Source organism: Ornithorhynchus anatinus, chromosome 21, assembly GCF_004115215.2.
Source record: "Ornithorhynchus anatinus isolate Pmale09 chromosome 21, mOrnAna1.pri.v4, whole genome shotgun sequence".
Taxonomy (NCBI): Eukaryota; Metazoa; Chordata; class Mammalia; order Monotremata; family Ornithorhynchidae; genus Ornithorhynchus; species Ornithorhynchus anatinus.
The window spans coordinates 9,790,730-9,809,521 of NC_041748.1; the positions used below are offsets into that span (position 1 = coordinate 9,790,730).

General features: G+C 41.7%; 1 protein-coding gene across 5 annotated transcripts in view; it reads left to right on the forward strand.

Annotated features, from left to right (window-relative positions):
* Positions 1-18,792, forward strand: part of SEPTIN7 (septin 7) — a 147,173-nt gene that overhangs the window by 89,760 nt on the left and 38,621 nt on the right. For all 5 annotated transcript variants that reach the window (XM_029048841.2, XM_029048843.2, XM_029048840.2 and 2 more), the window contains exons 5-7: positions 9,921-10,021; positions 12,898-13,032; positions 17,707-17,824. In XM_029048841.2, the coding sequence (XP_028904674.1) occupies positions 9,921-10,021; positions 12,898-13,032; positions 17,707-17,824 (354 nt within the window). The remainder of the gene's footprint in view (positions 1-9,920; positions 10,022-12,897; positions 13,033-17,706; positions 17,825-18,792) is intronic.

Genomic DNA, 18,792 nt, shown 5'->3' on the forward strand with positions numbered 1-18,792 from the left:
GAGACCCCTCTCTGAATTGATTTCTGCAGAGTCTACCCAGCGCTTAATATAGTGTTTCACCCATAAGCATTTATTAAATGCTAATAGTTGTTATTATCATTGGCATTAGTTGCCAGTTACATCAAAATGGAGAAGCAGCAGCGTTTTTGCGTAGTGGATAGAGCCCTGGCCTGAGAATCAGAAGGACCTGGGTCTAATCATGGCTCCACAACTTCTCTGCTGGGTTACCTTGGGCAAGTCACGTAACTTCTCTATGCCTCAGTTCCCTCCTCTGTAAAATGGGGATTCAGACTGGGAGCCCCATGGACATGGACTGTGTCCAACCTGATTAGGTTGTATATACCCCAGCACTTAGTCCAGGGCCTATCACATAATAAGGGCTCAATAAAAAAAATGCTGATCCAAGTTTCCAGTGCCAGACTTCAGAACAAGCTCCAGCTGACTTCCCCCCTTTCCTGATGGACCTAATTTCCTGCTAACCACCTACTCATGCTCTCTGCTTCCTCCAAGTAAGCTCTACTGTCTTTTACACTGATCCTCTTATGAGGAGACTATCAATCTTTAGGCTCTTATTCACTTGAACCCAGTTTCTTCCAACTGATTATTTTTCTTAGGGTTAAACTTTTGGAAACATTGACTTTGAAAATATTTTCAATTTATCTGGCAACCATAATCATTTTTTGGCTTTTGTCAGCAGGGAGCATGTCTGCTAACTTGTGTTGTACTCTCCAAGTGCTTTGTACAGTGCTGTGCACATAGTAAGCGCTCAATAAATACCATTGATGATGATGATGATACCAGATTCTTACTCTAACGGAAGGCTCTCACCTCAACTTGAGTTGTGGATTGACCCTGGAGTCCAATGCCCTAAATTCAAAAATGTTTTTTAATAATGCGTTGTATATCAGTAGATAACTTTGAGACCGTAACTTAGCCATTTGTTTCTTTTTAGGTTATGTTGGGTAAGACTGGGTAAGAATGGTGCAAAGAAACTAGGCCTGTATGTATGTAAATCATAAAAATCGGAAACAAAACTTTAAGTTTTTGACTTTAACCAAAATTTTTTTTTTTTTAAAGAAAAACACACACCCAGCACACTAATTGCCCCCCAGAATTTATATTGTTAGAGCAAGGATCTGGGAGTAAGAATGTCATGGGTTCTAATACCACCTCCACCACTTGTCTGCTGTGTGGCCTTAGGCGAGACACTTCACTTCTCTATGCCCTAGTTCACTCATCTGTAAAATGGTTATTAAGACTGTGAGCCTCAGCGGGACAGGGACTGTGTCCCACCTGATTTGCTTATACCCAACCCAGCACTTAGTACGGTGCCTGGCACGTAGTAAGTGCTTAACAAGTACCACAATTATTAGCCCCACAAAAACCACACCCCTTCTATCCGTCATTGAATATATATCATTTCCACTAAGTAAAATGTCTCTCTCCTCTTGGCTGTGCCACATCCCTTTAATTCTAAACCTGACTAAAATCCATTTCTCTCAAGATGTCCCAGATTAATCCCACCTAATTCTGGTCATTTTATTCTTCTATAAATTATGGTCACACACTTCTTTGTGTGAGAATATTTTTTATGGTATTTGTTAAGTGATTACTATGTGCCAGACTAAGGGCTGCAGTAGATACATGATAATCGGGTTGAACACAGTCCCTGTCCCACAAGGGATTCACAGTCTTAATCCCCATTTTTGCAGACGAGGTAATTTAGGCATGGAGGAGTGAAGTGCTTTTCCCAAGGTCACCCAACAGACAAGTGGTGGAGCCGAGATTAGAACGAAGGTCCTTTTGACTCCCAAGCCCATGCTCTATCCACTAGGCCAAACTGCTTCTCTATATAGTATCTTTTATGATACTTTATGTTCTGCTTCACTAATCACTTGTACTTTTTTTCTAGACTCTGGGTATATTTGTGCTTGTTGTCTTCATGCATTAGGGTTTAAGCTCCTTGACAACGGCCTTGTTCTTTCTATTTGTAACATTCCAGAGTCTCTAGAATGGTTATCTGCCCACAGGAGGCAAACAAAAACTTCTCACTCTAGGCTTCAAGGCTCTCGATCACCTTGCCCCTTCCTACCTCTCCTCCCTTCTCTCTTTCTACTGCCCACCCCGCACGCTCCACTCCTCTGCCGCCCACCTCCTCACTGTCCCCCTTGCCTATTCCGCTGATGACCCCTGGGCCACGTCCTCCCGTGGTCCTGAAATGCCCTCCCTCTTCACCTCTGCCAAACTAATTCTCTTCCCCTCTTCAAAACTCTACTTAAAGCTCACCTCCTCCAAGAGGCCTTCCCAGACTGAGCTCCCCCCCTTTTCCCTCTGCTCCCTCTACCCACCCTCTTCACCTCTCCGCAGCTAAACCCTCTTCTCCCCCCTTTCCCTCTCCTCCTCCCCCTCTCCCGTCCCACTCCCTCAGCACTGTACTCGTCCGCTCAACTGTATATATCTCAACTGTTTATATCTTCGCTACCCTATTTATTTTGTTAATGAGATGTACATCACCCTGATTCTATTTATTTGCTATTGTTTTAATGAGATGTTCTTCCCCTTGATTCTATTTATTGTCATTGTTCTTGTCTGTCTGTCTCCCTTGATTAGACTGTAAGCCCATCAGAGGGCAGGCTCTGTCTCTATCTGTGACCAATTTATACAGTCCAAGCGTTGAGTACAGTGCTCTGCACATAGTAAGCGCTCAATAAATACTATTGAATGAATGAATCAGTATATAAAGGTGACTAGTAGTGGAAAATACTACTGATCTACTTGCTCAGTCAAATAAAAATTTGCCTTGCAAACCCAGGTCTGAATCCTCAGGCCCCCCAACCCCTACAATGAATGAAAGCTTTGAAGCTCCACCTAGTTGCCAGGGGAAGGAGAGGGTAGCAGATATCGCGGGGCCTCAGACAAATCGTGACATACAGGCGTGTTCCAACTTGCACGTGGCTCAGTGGAAAGAGCACGGGCTTTGGAGTCAGGGCTCATGAGTTCGAATCCCAGCTCTGCCACTTGTCGGCTGTGTGACTGTGGGCAAGTCACTTCACTTCTCTGGGCCTCAGTTCCCTCATCTGTAAAATGGGGATTAAGACTGTGAGCCCCACGTGGGACAACCTGATTCCCCTATGTCTACCCCAGCGCTTAGAACAGTGCTCGGCACATAGTAAGCTCTTAACAAATACCAACATTATTATTATTATTATTATATATTTGTGAGTATGGACATAAACTTGCCTTCAGAGATGGGAATGGGCAGATATTTGGTCTGCAGTCTGTACCCTCATTTACTTGCAACATATGTGCACAGCTACAAGTGAACACAATACTTGGGTGAATGCTTGTGACAACCACCCTGACTTATGAACACATAAGTGGGCAGACTCACATAGCAGAGACTGCTCACCAGGGAACAAAGATAGAGAGCAAGACTGAGAGAGAACACCTGAAAAAAGCAGAGGAAGAGTGAATGAATCAATCAATCTGTGGGTTTTATTTAGCTCTTACTTTGTGCAGAGCACTGTACTAAGCGCTTGGGAGAGTACAATACAATAAAATTGTTAGTCATGTTCCCTGCCCCCAATGAGCCTAAAGGCTAGAGAGGGAGACAGACAATATATTTTTTAAAAAAAGCAAAAACACGGAGAAGAGAGACTTAGAAGTACACTTGTCTCTCTAAGGCAAAGAAAGGTATTCCTGCTACTATTTTTCAAAGGTAAGGGCTGTTATGAAATGATCCCTTAAATCCCAAATCTCATTAAATATTGAGAGAAGGCCCATAGAACTGATTAACTGACTACTAATGTTTGAGATGTTTGTCCATTGCTTCTGTTTGCTGACTAGACAGCCTTCTCTGAGGCTCCAGATTACATTTTGCAAAACAATCTGCACAATTATCTTTTTCTGTCCTAATTAGGGTTCAAGTTCTCCAACCCCAGTAACACCGTTTTCTCTCTAATATTCCTTTTTTGAGTGCGGATGCTTTCCCCAGTAGTTGATTTAGGTTGACTGTAAGACCCTCACCAACCCTATAGCTGGGTCAGTTCAGTGGTCCGCCCAATGGCAAAAGGATACTTGGAGCAACCATGAGGTGTTTGCCCTCAAACTTTCATCCTCTTGGAGAGCGATGGACCCTAATTTTTTCATCTTCATTCCTAACTTATATTCTTGGGAGCATAAGAAATGCCTTTTGCTGTAATGTCTCTAATTGCCCTTCCAAACCTGAGACTGTCCTGGGTTAATTCGTCAGCTAACTGTATCAAATCCCAGTTCTTCTTGTTCACTGCAAATGTTTTGACTTCTACATCTGGACTCTAAAATGATGTTTAGGTCCCAAGCATTCTGGGTTTTGTAATTTGGTCAACTCAGCATTCTGGGGTGGGGGTTTAGCTTTGTACTGTCACCTCTTCTTCTCCCATTCCCTCCTTCTTACACAAATAGTTGCTGGGGAAGGACATGCAATGTCTAAATTGATGTCCCTGTTCTCACCAACAGTAATTCCAGTCAGCTCCACTAAAAATTCCCTGAAAGAAAGCCAAATGATTGTGTAAATTTATTTCTAGAAAGCATTCATTGGGTTAGAGACGTTTAGATTTTTGTTTGACAGTCCTTCAGACAATATTGCTTAGGCCACAGTTTTGAAAGTGTTAATTATTTTTCCCTGGCCCATTTAATGGCTCGGGCAACTGTAAAATTGACACTTTTTTTGGACAGAGAATTCTGGGACAAGAATAGTTGTCTTAATTGAATAAATGAATGTCACCTAATATTTTAAGTGAAAGATATTTCATTTGCTTAGCAAAATATTTTTAAAATTAAAAAAAGAAAAAAATTTAAAACCACTTTTTTTAATTGCTTCAGTGTCCCAGCTGAATGTTCTGTTTTAACCCTGCCATTTAGCACCTAATAAGTGATTAATAAATACCTTAGCTATATAGTCAGTTATGTGTTTAAACTTTGAGAATCCAGGGAAAGGCCATAAAAATATACTGTGACCTGCTTCAGAAAAGTGCATGGGAAAAAGGCCATTTGGAATGGATTTTTTAAAGAAAAGTTTGACATTCCTGGACTTGAGCTAATTTGTTTTCCATGAATCCCATGGGAATACTCTTAAAACTAGATGATAAGATACAGTTGGACTCTGTGAACGACACTAGTTTACTGTTAGGTTTTCTGGATCTCTTCCAGATGTCGCTCCCTTCTTTGTATTTGACCATGTTTGGACACACACAATCCCATAGGCCATGAAAGAAAAATAGCTTTAGAATACTCAAAGGATTGTAAATATTGCCCTTGGGTTTTCATAGTCAGTTGAGGAAGATCATATCAAGTGGACAATGAACATTCTCTGAGGCTTTAACTTTTTAACTTATAACTGTAGAGTGTGATAAGACATAAAGCTCTGGTAGTATTAATTATTGCCACAGAGAACCACAAAACTCCCTAACAGGAATTGACTTTTATAATATGTTCCTTGGCAGCCATTGCTATATTCACAGGACCCCTTAGGAAAAAAAAATGAGGGGAGAAGCAATGTGTTCTAGTGGATAGAGCAGGGACCTGGGAGTCAGAAGGACCTGGGTTCTAATGCCGGCTCTGCCACTTGTCCTCTCTGTGACCGTGGGCAAATCACATCACTTCTTTGTGTCTGTTTCTCTCATCTGTAAATGGGGATTAAGACTGTGAGCTCCATGAGGACATGGACTTGTGTCCAACCTGAGTAGCTTGTATCTACCCCATGCTTAGAACAATGCCTGGCCAAGTGCTTAACAGATACCATTAAGAAAAAAAAAGACTGTCCCTGAACGTGGAAGCCATTCACCCCTCCAATAAAAGTGATTCCTTTGTACATTGTGGCAAATAATTTAAAATTTTTGAGTCATTATGTGACTGTGTATTCAGTCCTGAAATTAGAAGCCCTTTTATCCCACTCCCTCTGCCTTTTCCAAGACTGCACTCTTCCAGACATGCTTCCTGAGTAGGAACTCTTCCTTAAGGGCTCCTGCTATTTTAAACTACTTTGTAACTCTGTGTGTGTGTGTGTGTGTGTGTGTGCACGCACGCATGGGGATACACACACGTGCACTTCCAGAGCACATTCACCCACATTTAAGAGCTCCAGTATTGACGTACTCTTGTCAATGAACTCAGCCCATTGAGTTGACAGTTTCCCAAAATACTTGACTTGCATTCTGACACCAGCTTCCAGAGTGCATTGTGGAGTATGACTGGGTAGATTGGATTGATCATGAATGGGTTTAAATATGTAACCCTGCTTTTATCCGTTGTTGGAGAAAATGATCAGCAAAGATGTCCATCTGTTCTCTCCCTCTCTCTCCTCTTCCACTCCCATTATGACATAAATATCTATTGCATTTTGAACTAATCCCAGGATATTGACTTTCCAGGGCAAAGTTTTTCAGTAATTGCAAAGCCTAGTCTACTAATGGCGTCAAATGATTTTGTATGGTCTCCATACAGTCTGCTTCTCAATTAACAGTGGGAGATGGATTGACAATTAGGCTGAAGACCAAGATTCTGTAGCAGCCCACACCTGCCAAACCATACCCACAACTAAGGATCAACATCAGCCTAAGCATCTGTGACTTTTCAATCCCTTCCCCGAACCACCCCCCCCCCCCCCCACCTAACTTTCCCAACTTGGGTGACACCCCTACCCTCCTCCCTCTCAAGCCTATACGTGATTAGTGACTCCTCTCTTCAATCCCCGTATTCAGTCAGTCACCAAATCCTGTCTGTTCATCCAAACATTTCCAGAATCCACCCCTTCCTCTTCTTTCAAACTGCCACCCTCCGTTCCAAGCACTTGGCATATCCCAACTCGACTCCTGCACCAAACTCTCCTCCTCCTCAAGTCTCTCCAATGTCCAGTACCTCCTCAAGTCTCTCCAATGTCCAGTACCTACTTCACCTATGCTGCTCAGATCATTTCCCTGAAACATCGTGTTGCGCATGTTTTGCCGTCTCATCAAAACCTTTCAATTCTTGCACATTCCTTTCCTCATCAAGCAGAAATAACCAATCGCGTTTCAGGGTGCTCAGTCAGCTTCCTTCCCCTTAATTATTCATGGTCCTCTCCCAGTATGCCCCAGCTCACACACTTGGATCCTCTCAAACCCTCGTACTCACTGTGCCCTGGTCTCATCTCTTGACACTGACCCCTTGCTCATGCTCTCTCTTCTGCCTGGAACTCCTTCCCACCGCCCTCCCCATTTTCAAGGCCTTTCTGAAATTATATTTTGTCTAGGATGCCTTCAGTGATTAATCTCATTTCTACAACCTATACTTTTCCCTCTAATTGCTATTTCAGTGTACAAGTCAATCAGTCATATTTATTGAGCTCTTACTATGTGCAGAGCACTGTACTAAGTGCTTGGGAGAGTAAAGTATACAAGTGGTAGACTTGTTACCTGCCCACAAGTTTTTGGACTACAGTCAACTAAGAATATGGGTTCTCAACCTATCTGTTCCCCATAACACTTAGGTACATAACTTCATTCAATTGTATCATTCAGCCTGTAATTTCTCATCCCGTCTTGCCTTCCCTGCTAGTTAGTAGGCCCCTCATGAGCAAAGGGCAGGTCTACTAAAGCAGTTGTACTCTTCCACATTCTTTGGACAGGGTTTTCTACAGAGTAAGTGCTCAATAAATGCTGATGATTGATTGGGTAGCATGCTGTCCCGTAAAGCAAGGATAGACCAGGAGATAGAAAACCAAATCAAGACAGCTGATAAGTAGGGATATAAATTTCTGTAGATTATACAGAGAGAAGCATATGTATAGACATACCCAAGACTCTCTTAGGTCACTAATAATCTCCTCCCAAGACAAATCTAATTTTAATCCTAATCCTCCTTGACCATTCAGATGCTTTCAACACTGAACCAACCACTCCTTCCCTGCTCTTTTAGACCCTGTTTCCCCTAACCCACCCACATTTTTCTTTGGTTTTCACGAGGAAAGGAGTGGCGGTTGGGTAAACTGTTTAAATCACATTCCCAGTCGAGCATTGTTCCACCTTACTCCAAACCTCCCTCCCTGAGGAAAATAATGGAGATTAGATTTGGGCTCCATTGGTTTAGGGAACTTGGAGAAGGATTTTAGTCAGTCTCGTTTTGTAGGGTGTTTCTTGGTCCTTTGAAAGGTTCCAAGAGCAGTTTTCATTCAATAGTATTTATTGAGCGCTTACTATGTGCAGAGCACTGTACTAAGCGCTTGGGATGGACAGGTCGGCAACAGATAGAGACAGTCCCTGCCGTTTGACGGACTTACAGTCTAATCGGGGGAGACGGACAGACAAGAACAATGTTGAGACACTTCCTGAGACTAGATAAAAATGAGTGTGGGTAGGGTTTTTTTTAAGAACATAGTGTTTTTAAGCCTTCCCTTTCCTCCCATATGCCACCTCCACCTGCTCCACGTTTCTGAATTACCTCCCATCTGCTGGTCTTGCTAGTCTGCCCTACTTGGCTAGTGCTTACCCTGTACCCTCTTCCCTCCAGAGCCTCAGTACCGTCAACTACTTGTGTCTGTCTCCTTCCTTCCCTACTTCCCGGGGTCTTCCCCACTAGGCAGGAAACTCCTTTAGGGACCTTAATGCTTAGCGTTTACTAAATGCCATCATGATTAGTTCTTATTAGGGAAAGGAATGTGTATGTTGTCTTTCTGTTGTGCCCTCCCTAGTCCTCATTACGGTGCCTTTCACTCAGGCCTCCAGGCAAATATCATTGCTGGATTGATTAGCTTCCAGCGAGGTAAAAGCTAGAGCCTAGGTTCCGACTTTGGAAGTGGCTGGAGACCTCAGCTACTGCTGCTTGTCCTTGCGAGTGTGAGTTATGGTGGCAGCCGTGGGGCCAGCTGGCCAGGGCTTGAGCCACAGGACCTTAGGGTCTAGAAATGAGCCAGGCCGGAGAGGCGGAGTGGGGTGGGCCAGGCAATGGGGCTTGTACCACCATACTGTCAGGGAGGAAGAGATGAATCTGACTCAACTGATTTCTGTTTTGTAGAGATTGATTTGTAGAGATTTTGTAGAGAGATAACTGCACAGATGCATTGATGATCGGGTTATTTGTTTTCACTGTGAACTACATAGAAAGGGAAAGACAGGAGGCCTGGTTACTAATCCCACCTCTGCTATTGTTACACTGTGTGACTTTGGGCAAGTCAGTTAACCTCTCTGTACCTCAGTTTCTTCATCTGTAAAATGGGGATAAAATACTTTACCTCTTAGTTTGTGTGCCAGCGTGGGGGACAGGAACTGATTATAAGCATTTTTTGTCTTCCCCAGCACTCATCACTGAGCTTGGCACACAAAATATTTAGTGTTTAATAAATACACTTGCATAGGAACTTCCCCTTGGGACTACAAAAGTTGATCTACTCTTTATGTACATTAAATGGCCATCATACATGTTTTATGAGAAGAGGCATGGCTTGGTGGAAAGAGCACGGGCTTGGGAAGTCACAGGATGTGTGTTCTTACCCCCCCCCCCCATGCCACTTGTCTGCTGTGTGACCTTGGGCAAGCCACTTAACTTCTCTGTGCCTCAGTTATCTCATCTGCAAAATGGGGATTAAGACTGTGAACCCCATGTGGGACACCCAGATTACCTTGTATCTACCCTAGTGCTTAGAACGGTGCTTGGCACATAGTAAGCGCTTAACAAATGCCATCATCATTAGTAGTAGTAATAGTGAATTCTTCCTGGATAGCCAAAAAGGAGACTTGATAAAAATTTATAATGTTGATATTTTAATTTAGAATGTATATTTTACAAGCATGTAGTACAAGCAGTAAATGTTCAATGAATTGATTATTTTTGCTTTGAAATAGTTCAGATACTTAACACATGCCATGGTTATTTGGTATTGACTTTTGAACCCTTGAATTTTCTAGGTGGAGCAATCCAAAGTTTTAATCAAAGAAGGTGGTGTTCAGTTACTACTCACAATAGTTGATACACCGGGATTTGGAGATGCAGTGGACAATAGTAATTGGTAAGAAAATAAGTTTGTTTTGGTAGCATTTCCTAAAGCAATGTTTAGGTTACCACAAATATCCTTCTGTGATGTTTTGGGCAGGTGATATGCCTACCAACTCTGTTATATTGTTTTATTTTACTCTCCCAAGTGCTAAGTACAATGCTCTGCACACAGAACGTGCTCGTATATACTCTAGATTGGAGTTTTACGGGTTTAGATATTTTCATTCTACACTACTATTCTTCCATTGGTTGTATAATTTGGGTTAATTCTCCCACAGTCCCTTTTTACTTTTTCCATCAGAATCTTTTTGTTTTTCATCTTTTGACTCTGCTTTTTAAAACATTTTTTTTTTTTAATGGCATTTAAGTGCTTATTATGTGCCAGGTAATATACTAACCACTAGGGGTAGATATAAGTTCGTCAGTTTGAACACAGTCCCTGTCCCTCATGGGGCTCACAACCTTAATCCCCATTTTACAGATGAGGTAACTGAGTCACAGTGAAGTGATCTACCCAAAATCACACAGCAGTCCAGTGATGGAACCGGGATTAGAACCCAGGTCCTTCGGACTCCCAGAACTGTGCCCTATCCATTAGAACACGGTGCTTCTTATAAGTTGTTCTCAAGTAGTTGGGTTGTAACATCATCATTCAAACTTCAGGATAGGCATTGTTCCCACTAGCTGCTAAGAAAACAAGACAGTTACACCAGGAACCATTCTTGAAGGGACCACACACACCAGGATCTTGGCTCACAATGGGTCCTCTTTAATAAAGCACCCTTCCTGTCAGAGTTGTGTCAGATTATTCTCCCAGCATAATCTGGTAGGCATATCCCTTTCAATCAGTCATCAGTGGCATTTATTGAGCACTTAATGTGTGTACAACATTCTACTGAGTGCTTGAGGGAGTACAGTACAACAGAATTGGTATACCCATTCACTATCCATAAGGAACTTACAGATTTTGTAGCAAACCTTTGCAGCATAAGACTTGTGCCTTTTATATTTTAACAAATCCAAGCTCCCAAATGCTTCCCAGACTCCTCCCTGTGGTATCCAGTTCATCGAGTATCAAATTCTTCCTCCCTTTTGATGACAGTCTGCAAGGAAAGTCCTCTTCTGGTGATATAAACAGTCCTGATTCCTCTGCCTTTTGATGATAGTATGCAGGAAGCATTTTCCAGAATTCCTTTTCTGGTGATGTAAACAGTCCTGGTTCCTCCTCCTTTTGATGCTACTCTGCGGGAACTCTTTTGTTGAGAGATCCTTGTATCTCCACTGGTGTATGCGATAGCCTTCCTTTTGAGCAGTTCCCAAGATGACCAAATTGTCTGCTCTGGACTCACCAATCAGTTAATGGTATTTATTACTGATGCAGGCTCAGTGCAGTTATCCCGCTGCTCTTTTTGTTTCTATGGTATTTATTAATTGCTTACTTTGTGCCAGGCATTGTTCTAAGCACTGATGCAAGATAATTGAGTTGGACACAGTCCCTGTCCCACACAGAGTTTATTCTCTTAATCCCCATTTTACAGGTGAGAGAAATGAGCCACAGAGAAGTGAATTGTCCAAGAAGTGTATGTCCAAGGTGACCCACAGCCTACGGGTGGCAGAGCTGGAATTAGAACCCAGGTCCTCTGACTCCTAGGCCTGTGCTCTTTCCACTAGGCCACGCTGCTTCTCTGTTATTCTGTAGCTGACATGCCATGTGTCTAGTGGCCCACTGGACCACTATTAACATGCATCAATCACAAATTATAAACATTTATCATTCTATAAATATATTTCTGATAAATTTTACCGTTGATAGTAGTGGTAGGGAAATGACTACTTTGAAAACTGCTCTGTTTATGTATCATCATTGAATGAGAAGCAGCGTGGCTCAGTGGAAAGAGCACGGGCTTGGGAGTCAGAGGTCATGAGTTCAAATCCCGGCTCTGCCACTTGTCAACTGTGTGACTGTGGGCAAGTCACTTAACTTCTCTGTGCCTCAGTTACCTCATCTGTAAAATGGGGATTAACTGTGTCACGTGGGACAACCTGATTACCCTGTATCTACCCCAGCGCTTAGAGTAGTGCTCGGCACATAGTAAGCGCTTAACAAATACCAACATTATTAAAATGCCTAAGGATAACTTCATTGCAGCTTGTGCACTTGGATCTGTGACCTCTGGCATTTGATATTCTCCTCACCCTCAGCCCCACTGCACTGAAGTATATATCTAGTTGCTTGTGCCCATACATTTATGTGCATATCTGCAAGTTATGTATTATAAGTTATTACTCATATTAATGTCTGTATCCCCACTCTATCTGTAAGCTTGTTGTAAACAGGGAATTTACGTACCAACCTTGTAATAGTCTCAAGCTCTTAGTACAGTGCTCTTCACATAGTAAGTGCTCAGTAAATGCCATTGATGAAGATGATGATGACAGAAGGGGTGGGTTTTTTTTGTTGTTTTTGTAAGATAAAAGCTTGCATTTCAATTTATAATCCCTGATTTTTCTTTTTATACCACTTGGGGATCATAATTATAGAACTAGAGATAAGGTTCATGTTTTGATTAGGTAATATTGCTTTATTAAAGAATTGTTAAGACTGTCCTTAATAATCAATCCAGATCACTCAAGCTCTGCTTCTTTCTGAAATTAAAAGTATTTCCTAAAGTAATCATTATTTTCCACATAGCTGTTAATTCAGATTTAGAAGGAGTGTTTGTCAGTTAGCTTGCAGCTCTCTCAACTGTTCTGTACCCTATATAATAATACAGCTAATCTTAAGAGTTTGTTTTGCATCTTTTGGCCTTTCCCAAGCATTTTGCACCACACTTTGCACTCAGTAGTTGCTCAGTACATATTTGGTTAATTATTTCTTTTGTTTTTTAGTTGGCAGCCTGTTATTGACTACATTGATAGTAAATTTGAGGACTACCTGAATGCAGAATCTCGGGTTAACAGACGTCAGATGCCAGACAATAGAGTGCAGTGTTGTTTGTACTTCATTGCTCCTTCGGGACATGGGTCAGTACCTAGCTGGTCTCTTCTTTTTCATTTTCTCTTTCTAAAATGTGTGTGTGGGTGTGGGTGTGTGTTTTGTCAGTCCTTGATATGTGGAACAGATTAATGCCATATTAACCTCCCATTTTATCCTGTCCTTTAATCCGATCATTTGAATAAAAAATATTCCTGTTCTGGCCCTGTCGGATTGATATTTATTATAATAGCAGGTGCAAACCCAACCTCATTTTGGCAGTGCTCCCCAGTCCCATTCTAAAACAAACTTATTCCACGTCTGAAGCCAAATGACACAACAGCTCTTCAGTAGTCTGCCTCTCTCAGCCCAGATCTGTGGGATGAGGGGCATAAGGCATACTAAGGAGTTGGGTATGCTGTTCATTTTGGAACATGGAAAGGAGGCGCTGCAGTATTTTAGGTCTTGTTCTCGGGCTCCTCTCCTGTGTTTACACTATGTACAATTAAGTAAATGAGTGCAGTGCTCAGAAATAAAGGATGCACTCATCTAGAGGATCAAGGAATGGATAAATGATTCATTTTTACCATCTTTCCCATGACCTAAATCATAGGATGGGTGAAAAGATCAAAAGGCATCACTGCTCCAGTTTCCCTGTGCTTCCCCTCCCCTTCATTCCGTTATTTTTTGCTTGATTTCATGCCCCCTACTTCCCAATAGTCTTAGACTTCTGCATGGATTTTTTTCCTCGTCATGTGAAAGAATGATGAGGTGCCAGTGGACTCTGGGATTATGTCTCCAAAATCATCATCCTAAAGAAGAAGTAAACAACAAACTGGAAATTACAAGGCTATTCCAAGGATATTCCAACTCTTCTCCATTGCTGACAGGAGCCCAAGTTGTCTTGGAAAGGCTTACTCAGGAATATCCCTTATGACACCCTTCTCGACACACAGCATAGGTTTAAATATGTTCTCTGCAGCAAGACAAATGAATAGGAGAAGAGCAGAGAGTAATAACACCACCTCTGTTTTATTCACAAAGACCTATCAAAAGAATCAGACAGGATGCTGGCAGGTACTAAGCAAATTTAGTTCTCTAAACATACGTCCCAATGGGAGGTCCCTGCAGAGTTAATAACCGGTCCTTTCCCCATCACTATCGGAGGAAAACAGACCGTTTTCTGACTATCTTGTCCTGTTGGCTTTTGTGACAAGGATGTCACAGGAAATCTGGAGTCTGTCAAAAGGCTTTTCCCAAAACTCTGGGAAGTTCACCCAGACGTAGCTCATTTGGTTGAAAGACTCCAGTTGTCCGGGGGACAAGTCATTCACACTCAGGAGACAAAATCTGTCCCAGAGAAAGTGAAGATAGACTGCTTCAAAGAGGGAGTCCAGCACTGAGGACTGGCAAAACCGAATATTGCTGAAGAGTTACACTAGTCTGCGTGGGGAAGCCCTACGCACACAGTGGAGACTTTCAGGGACAACCCAGAGATGAATGCAGTTGCTGAGTTTTTACCTAAACAACTATACAGGAATGTGTAAAGAAAGAAGTATAAAACCAAAACGGGGTCAGCATGTCCTTTGGAAAAATGGCTGAAAGATTGTGGTGACATAGGGACTTAATTTATAGGGGTTTTTTTCCAGTTGATTGAAAATGTATTTGGAGAATTCAAGGGATCATTTATTTCATTTTTGAAGCAGATAGATGGAAGTCATGTTAAGTGATTCACACCTACTGCTGTGATGGTGTTAGTACTTAGCAGCTTTATAAGTGCCTTTCCTGAGTGGGGTCACATTATTGCCAGTATACTTGGTCCTTGTTTCGCCTTGATCGTTTCAGTCTAATATGGCGAGATTACTCTCTAGTGGGAGAAAAAGAGAACTGCATTCTTGAAAGATCTAATCTGAATCATGATTAGATTCAATTCATAGAGAAGTTGCAGTGCAGAAAAGTAGAGTTAAATTAAGATACATTTAACATGTTAAATCCCATTTTCTAAACGTGACCTATTTTTTCTTTTGAGCCCTTTCTAAATTTCAGCATTTCTCAAATCATTCATAAATGAAACCCTAAATACTTGTCTTAAAGAAAATAAACATCTTTAATTTTCTTAACATTTCAAGGAACTCTGGGTGGCATAACTGGTAGCAGTGACTGGCAAGTGTTCTAATTTGATGTAACTAGTAATAATAATGGTGATATTTGTTAAGCGCTTAACTATGTACCAGGCACTGTACTAAGCGCTGGGGTTGATACAAGCAAATCGGGTTGGACACAGTCCCCTCCCATGTGGGGCTCACAGTCTCAATCCCCGTTTTACAGATGAGGTAACTGAGGCCCAGAGAAGTGGCTTGCCCAGCGTCACTCAGCAGACAAGTGGCCAAGCTGGGTTTAGAACCCATGACCTTCCGATTCCCAGGCCCATGCTCTATCCACTAGGCCAAGCCCCTTTTAGCTCCTTTGTGGAGGTAGTGTGCATAAAATAGTCTTACAAGTGATAGTATTTCAAAAATTAGTTGTGTCACCAGGCTGTAGACTCTGAGTTCATGACAAGTGTTTTGCCTGACCTTGTTAAGGAGTTTTTAATAAGATCCTTTATTAAGAGATCACATCATTATTCACTAACTAGTTTTATTTGAGATACTAGAAGGATGATAAAGGAATATGCAATCACTTCTGTTATCCAAGTAATGGGAGAGTTTTAAAAACCCACATTTGCTACCACCCGAACCTTTAACACAATGCAAAATTAACTCTCTTTGATTTTTCATGTGCTTTTTAATTTTTCTGCCCACTTTCTGGGAGAGATGCTAATAAGCCTTGAAATAGCCAAAGAGAGGAGAGGAGGACCTGGTTAACCCCCACACTAGATAATTAGCCTTTGAGTAATCCAGAGTTGATGAATTATAAATAGCTCTATTAATTGGAGCCCTATTGAGTTGAAAGAAAAATTGTGTTTTTTTACAGTAAATGAAGTGACAAGACAAGACAAAAAATCACATGATTATTGCGAGATGTATGTTTTGTTTCTTTTTTTAAAAAAGTGCCAGGAACAATTTTGACAAGATGTGAGAGTAGGTAAAAATCAGAAATCTAGGGGAGAGAGTTAGGAAAGGGCCAGGGACTTTCCTATAAACAGAGTTAAACAGATGACCCAAAGTTGTTAATGTTATAATTGATCAATGGTATGTATTGAGTTTTCACTCTGTTCATTGCACTGTACTAAGCGCTTGAGAGTGTAGTATGACGTGTTGGTAGACAGTCCTTGCCCACAAGGAGTTCCCCGGCTAAAGGGGAGATAGGCACTAAAGTAGATTAAGGATAGAGAAAGTAGAGTATAACACTATTTACGTAAGGACCGGCTGGCAAAATGCTTAAGGGGGTACGTACCAAGTGTACAGTCGAAGCAGAGGGAAGGGCAGATAGGAAAAATACAGGACTTTGTCAGGGAAGAAAGATACTATCAATTAACATCTAAATGGTGAGTAGTGTGGTGTATAGTCAATGGGCATTTGGTAAATATTCGTCACGGAGTAAGCTCCCTCTAGGCATGGAGTGCCTCACGTGATTTTTCTGTACAGCCCAAAGCGCCTGGTTGAGGGCACCGTACCAAGAGGGCACTCAAATGCTGCTGCCACTCTTACTGTTGTTAATATTGAGCTACTCCACTTATTAAACATCGGTAATGATTGCTTTTCCTACACGTTTTTTTCCCAAAATTTACTATGTAACATTTTCCAAACAAAATCAGAGTACACAAGATTGCCGCCTATTTGTTGGCCTGAAAGATTTAGATTTTTTAGTTTGTCTCTGTGCCGTCATTTGAACCATATTTGAAAGAATTTTGGTATTTCTTCTTGGTGAACTAGTGAAGTTCTATCCCACATGTTCTCAAGTCTTCTTTCCTAGCAGATATTCTTGCAGGAAGGTACTAACTGGGTAATCCGATTCTCAACCTTGTCTGATTTGTCAGTTAATTTGGGATTTGACTCTAGGTTTCTGAAGTAAATATTTGAAACATGCTTCCATTCATCTTCTGTGAATGGAAGATGGTCTTAAAATTGGAGGCCAGTTAGATTTTTCTTATTAAAGGGTAACTGGTTTGAACTGTGTTTACGAAGTACCCTCTAGACGTGGTTCCTAGTAGCTAAATATTTAAGGTGAGTGACTTTTTGTAACAGGATAAGTTAACAATAAACTCTTGATAATCCTGCATAAATAATGTAAACTGTCAGTAATACCCTAAAAGGATGGTGTTTGGTACCTATTATTAAAGAATTTGGTCCTAATAAAGGGGGGGAGGGGCAGAAAATATTCTTCTCCAAACCAGTTTGCCGACCATCTAAATCTTGATAGGGTCATATTACTCGGCACAGGTTGAAACCAGATCGATTGGCAGCTCTTGACTGGCACACCTCGTTCCCAGTGGCTCCCAGTCAACACTGCTTCTTTGACACCATTATGCGTGTGCCGAAACCAATTGCATCTACCCAGAAGTCCCTGGGAGCTAGCTGAAACTTCCTGTCCTAGCAGCCCTTAGGAATCAGCTAAACGTAGGCAAGGCCCAACCGCCGACATCCCCGCCGCAGGGCTTCGGGACTGCCAGGTCTGCAAGTGAAGTTTTCATTTTAGCTAGCTGGCAACACCCTAAAAAGTTGACAATTATTTCCTCTAAATAGCTGGGTCTGTTTGTTCACATTAATTACTTTATATTTCAGACTTAAACCATTGGACATTGAATTTATGAAGCGCTTGCATGAAAAAGTGAACATCATCCCACTTATTGCCAAAGCAGACACACTCACACCTGAGGAATGCCAACAATTTAAAAAGCAGGTGAGCACAGACTTGTCACCAATTCTTAACCTATCCAGCGGTATTTATTCCACATTTCAAAACATATTCTTACAATGCTTTGAGCTAATCTGTGTAAGTATTTAAAATAGGCAGCATTTGATCTTGGAACAAGCTGTGAGCCTGTCATTGGGCAGGGATTGTCTCTATCTGTTGCCGAATTGTACATTCCAAGGGCTTAGTACAGTGCTCTGCACATAGTAAGTGCTCAAATACTATTGAATGAATGAGTGTGAACTTTAAATATGCTTCCTGGTGATCGTTTTCTTTGGTGGCCCCTCCTGCTTCTTAGCCAAAGTGGCCTTAATCATTTGACTTCCAGTTCTCTAACCTTGGACAAAGCCAAACAGTGTAGCTTAGAGCTTGTGATATAATAAGTTGCTGGTTAAAACTGCCCCCAAGGGTTTTTACAACTGGTTCCCCTCTTCTTTCATATCACAGGCCACAGCATCTCCTGCAATCCCACCCTAGCCCTCTCCTCAGAGAGATGTCCATAGTAGCACTTATTTTTTTTTTTGTTATTCTTTTTTTGTTTTTTATAATAATAATTGCGGTATTGGTTAAGCGCTTACTGTGTGCCAGGCACTGTACTAAATACAGAGTGTATATAAGCAAATTGGGTTGGACATAGACCCTGTCCCACACGGGGATCCCAGTTTCAATCCCCATTTTACAGATGAGGTAACTGAGGAACAGAGAAATGAAGTAACTTGCCAGAGGTCACACAGCAGACAGGTGGCGGAACCAGGATTAGAACCCATGACCTTCTGATTCCCAAGCCCATGATTTATCCACTACACCATGCTGATTTTATGGTACTTGATAAGTGCTTACTATGTGCCAAACACTGTACTACGCTCTGGGGTAGGTATAGGATAATCAATTTGGACACAGTCCTTGTCCCGCAAGAAGCTCACAGTCTAAAGTTGGAGGAAGTAGGATTTAATCCC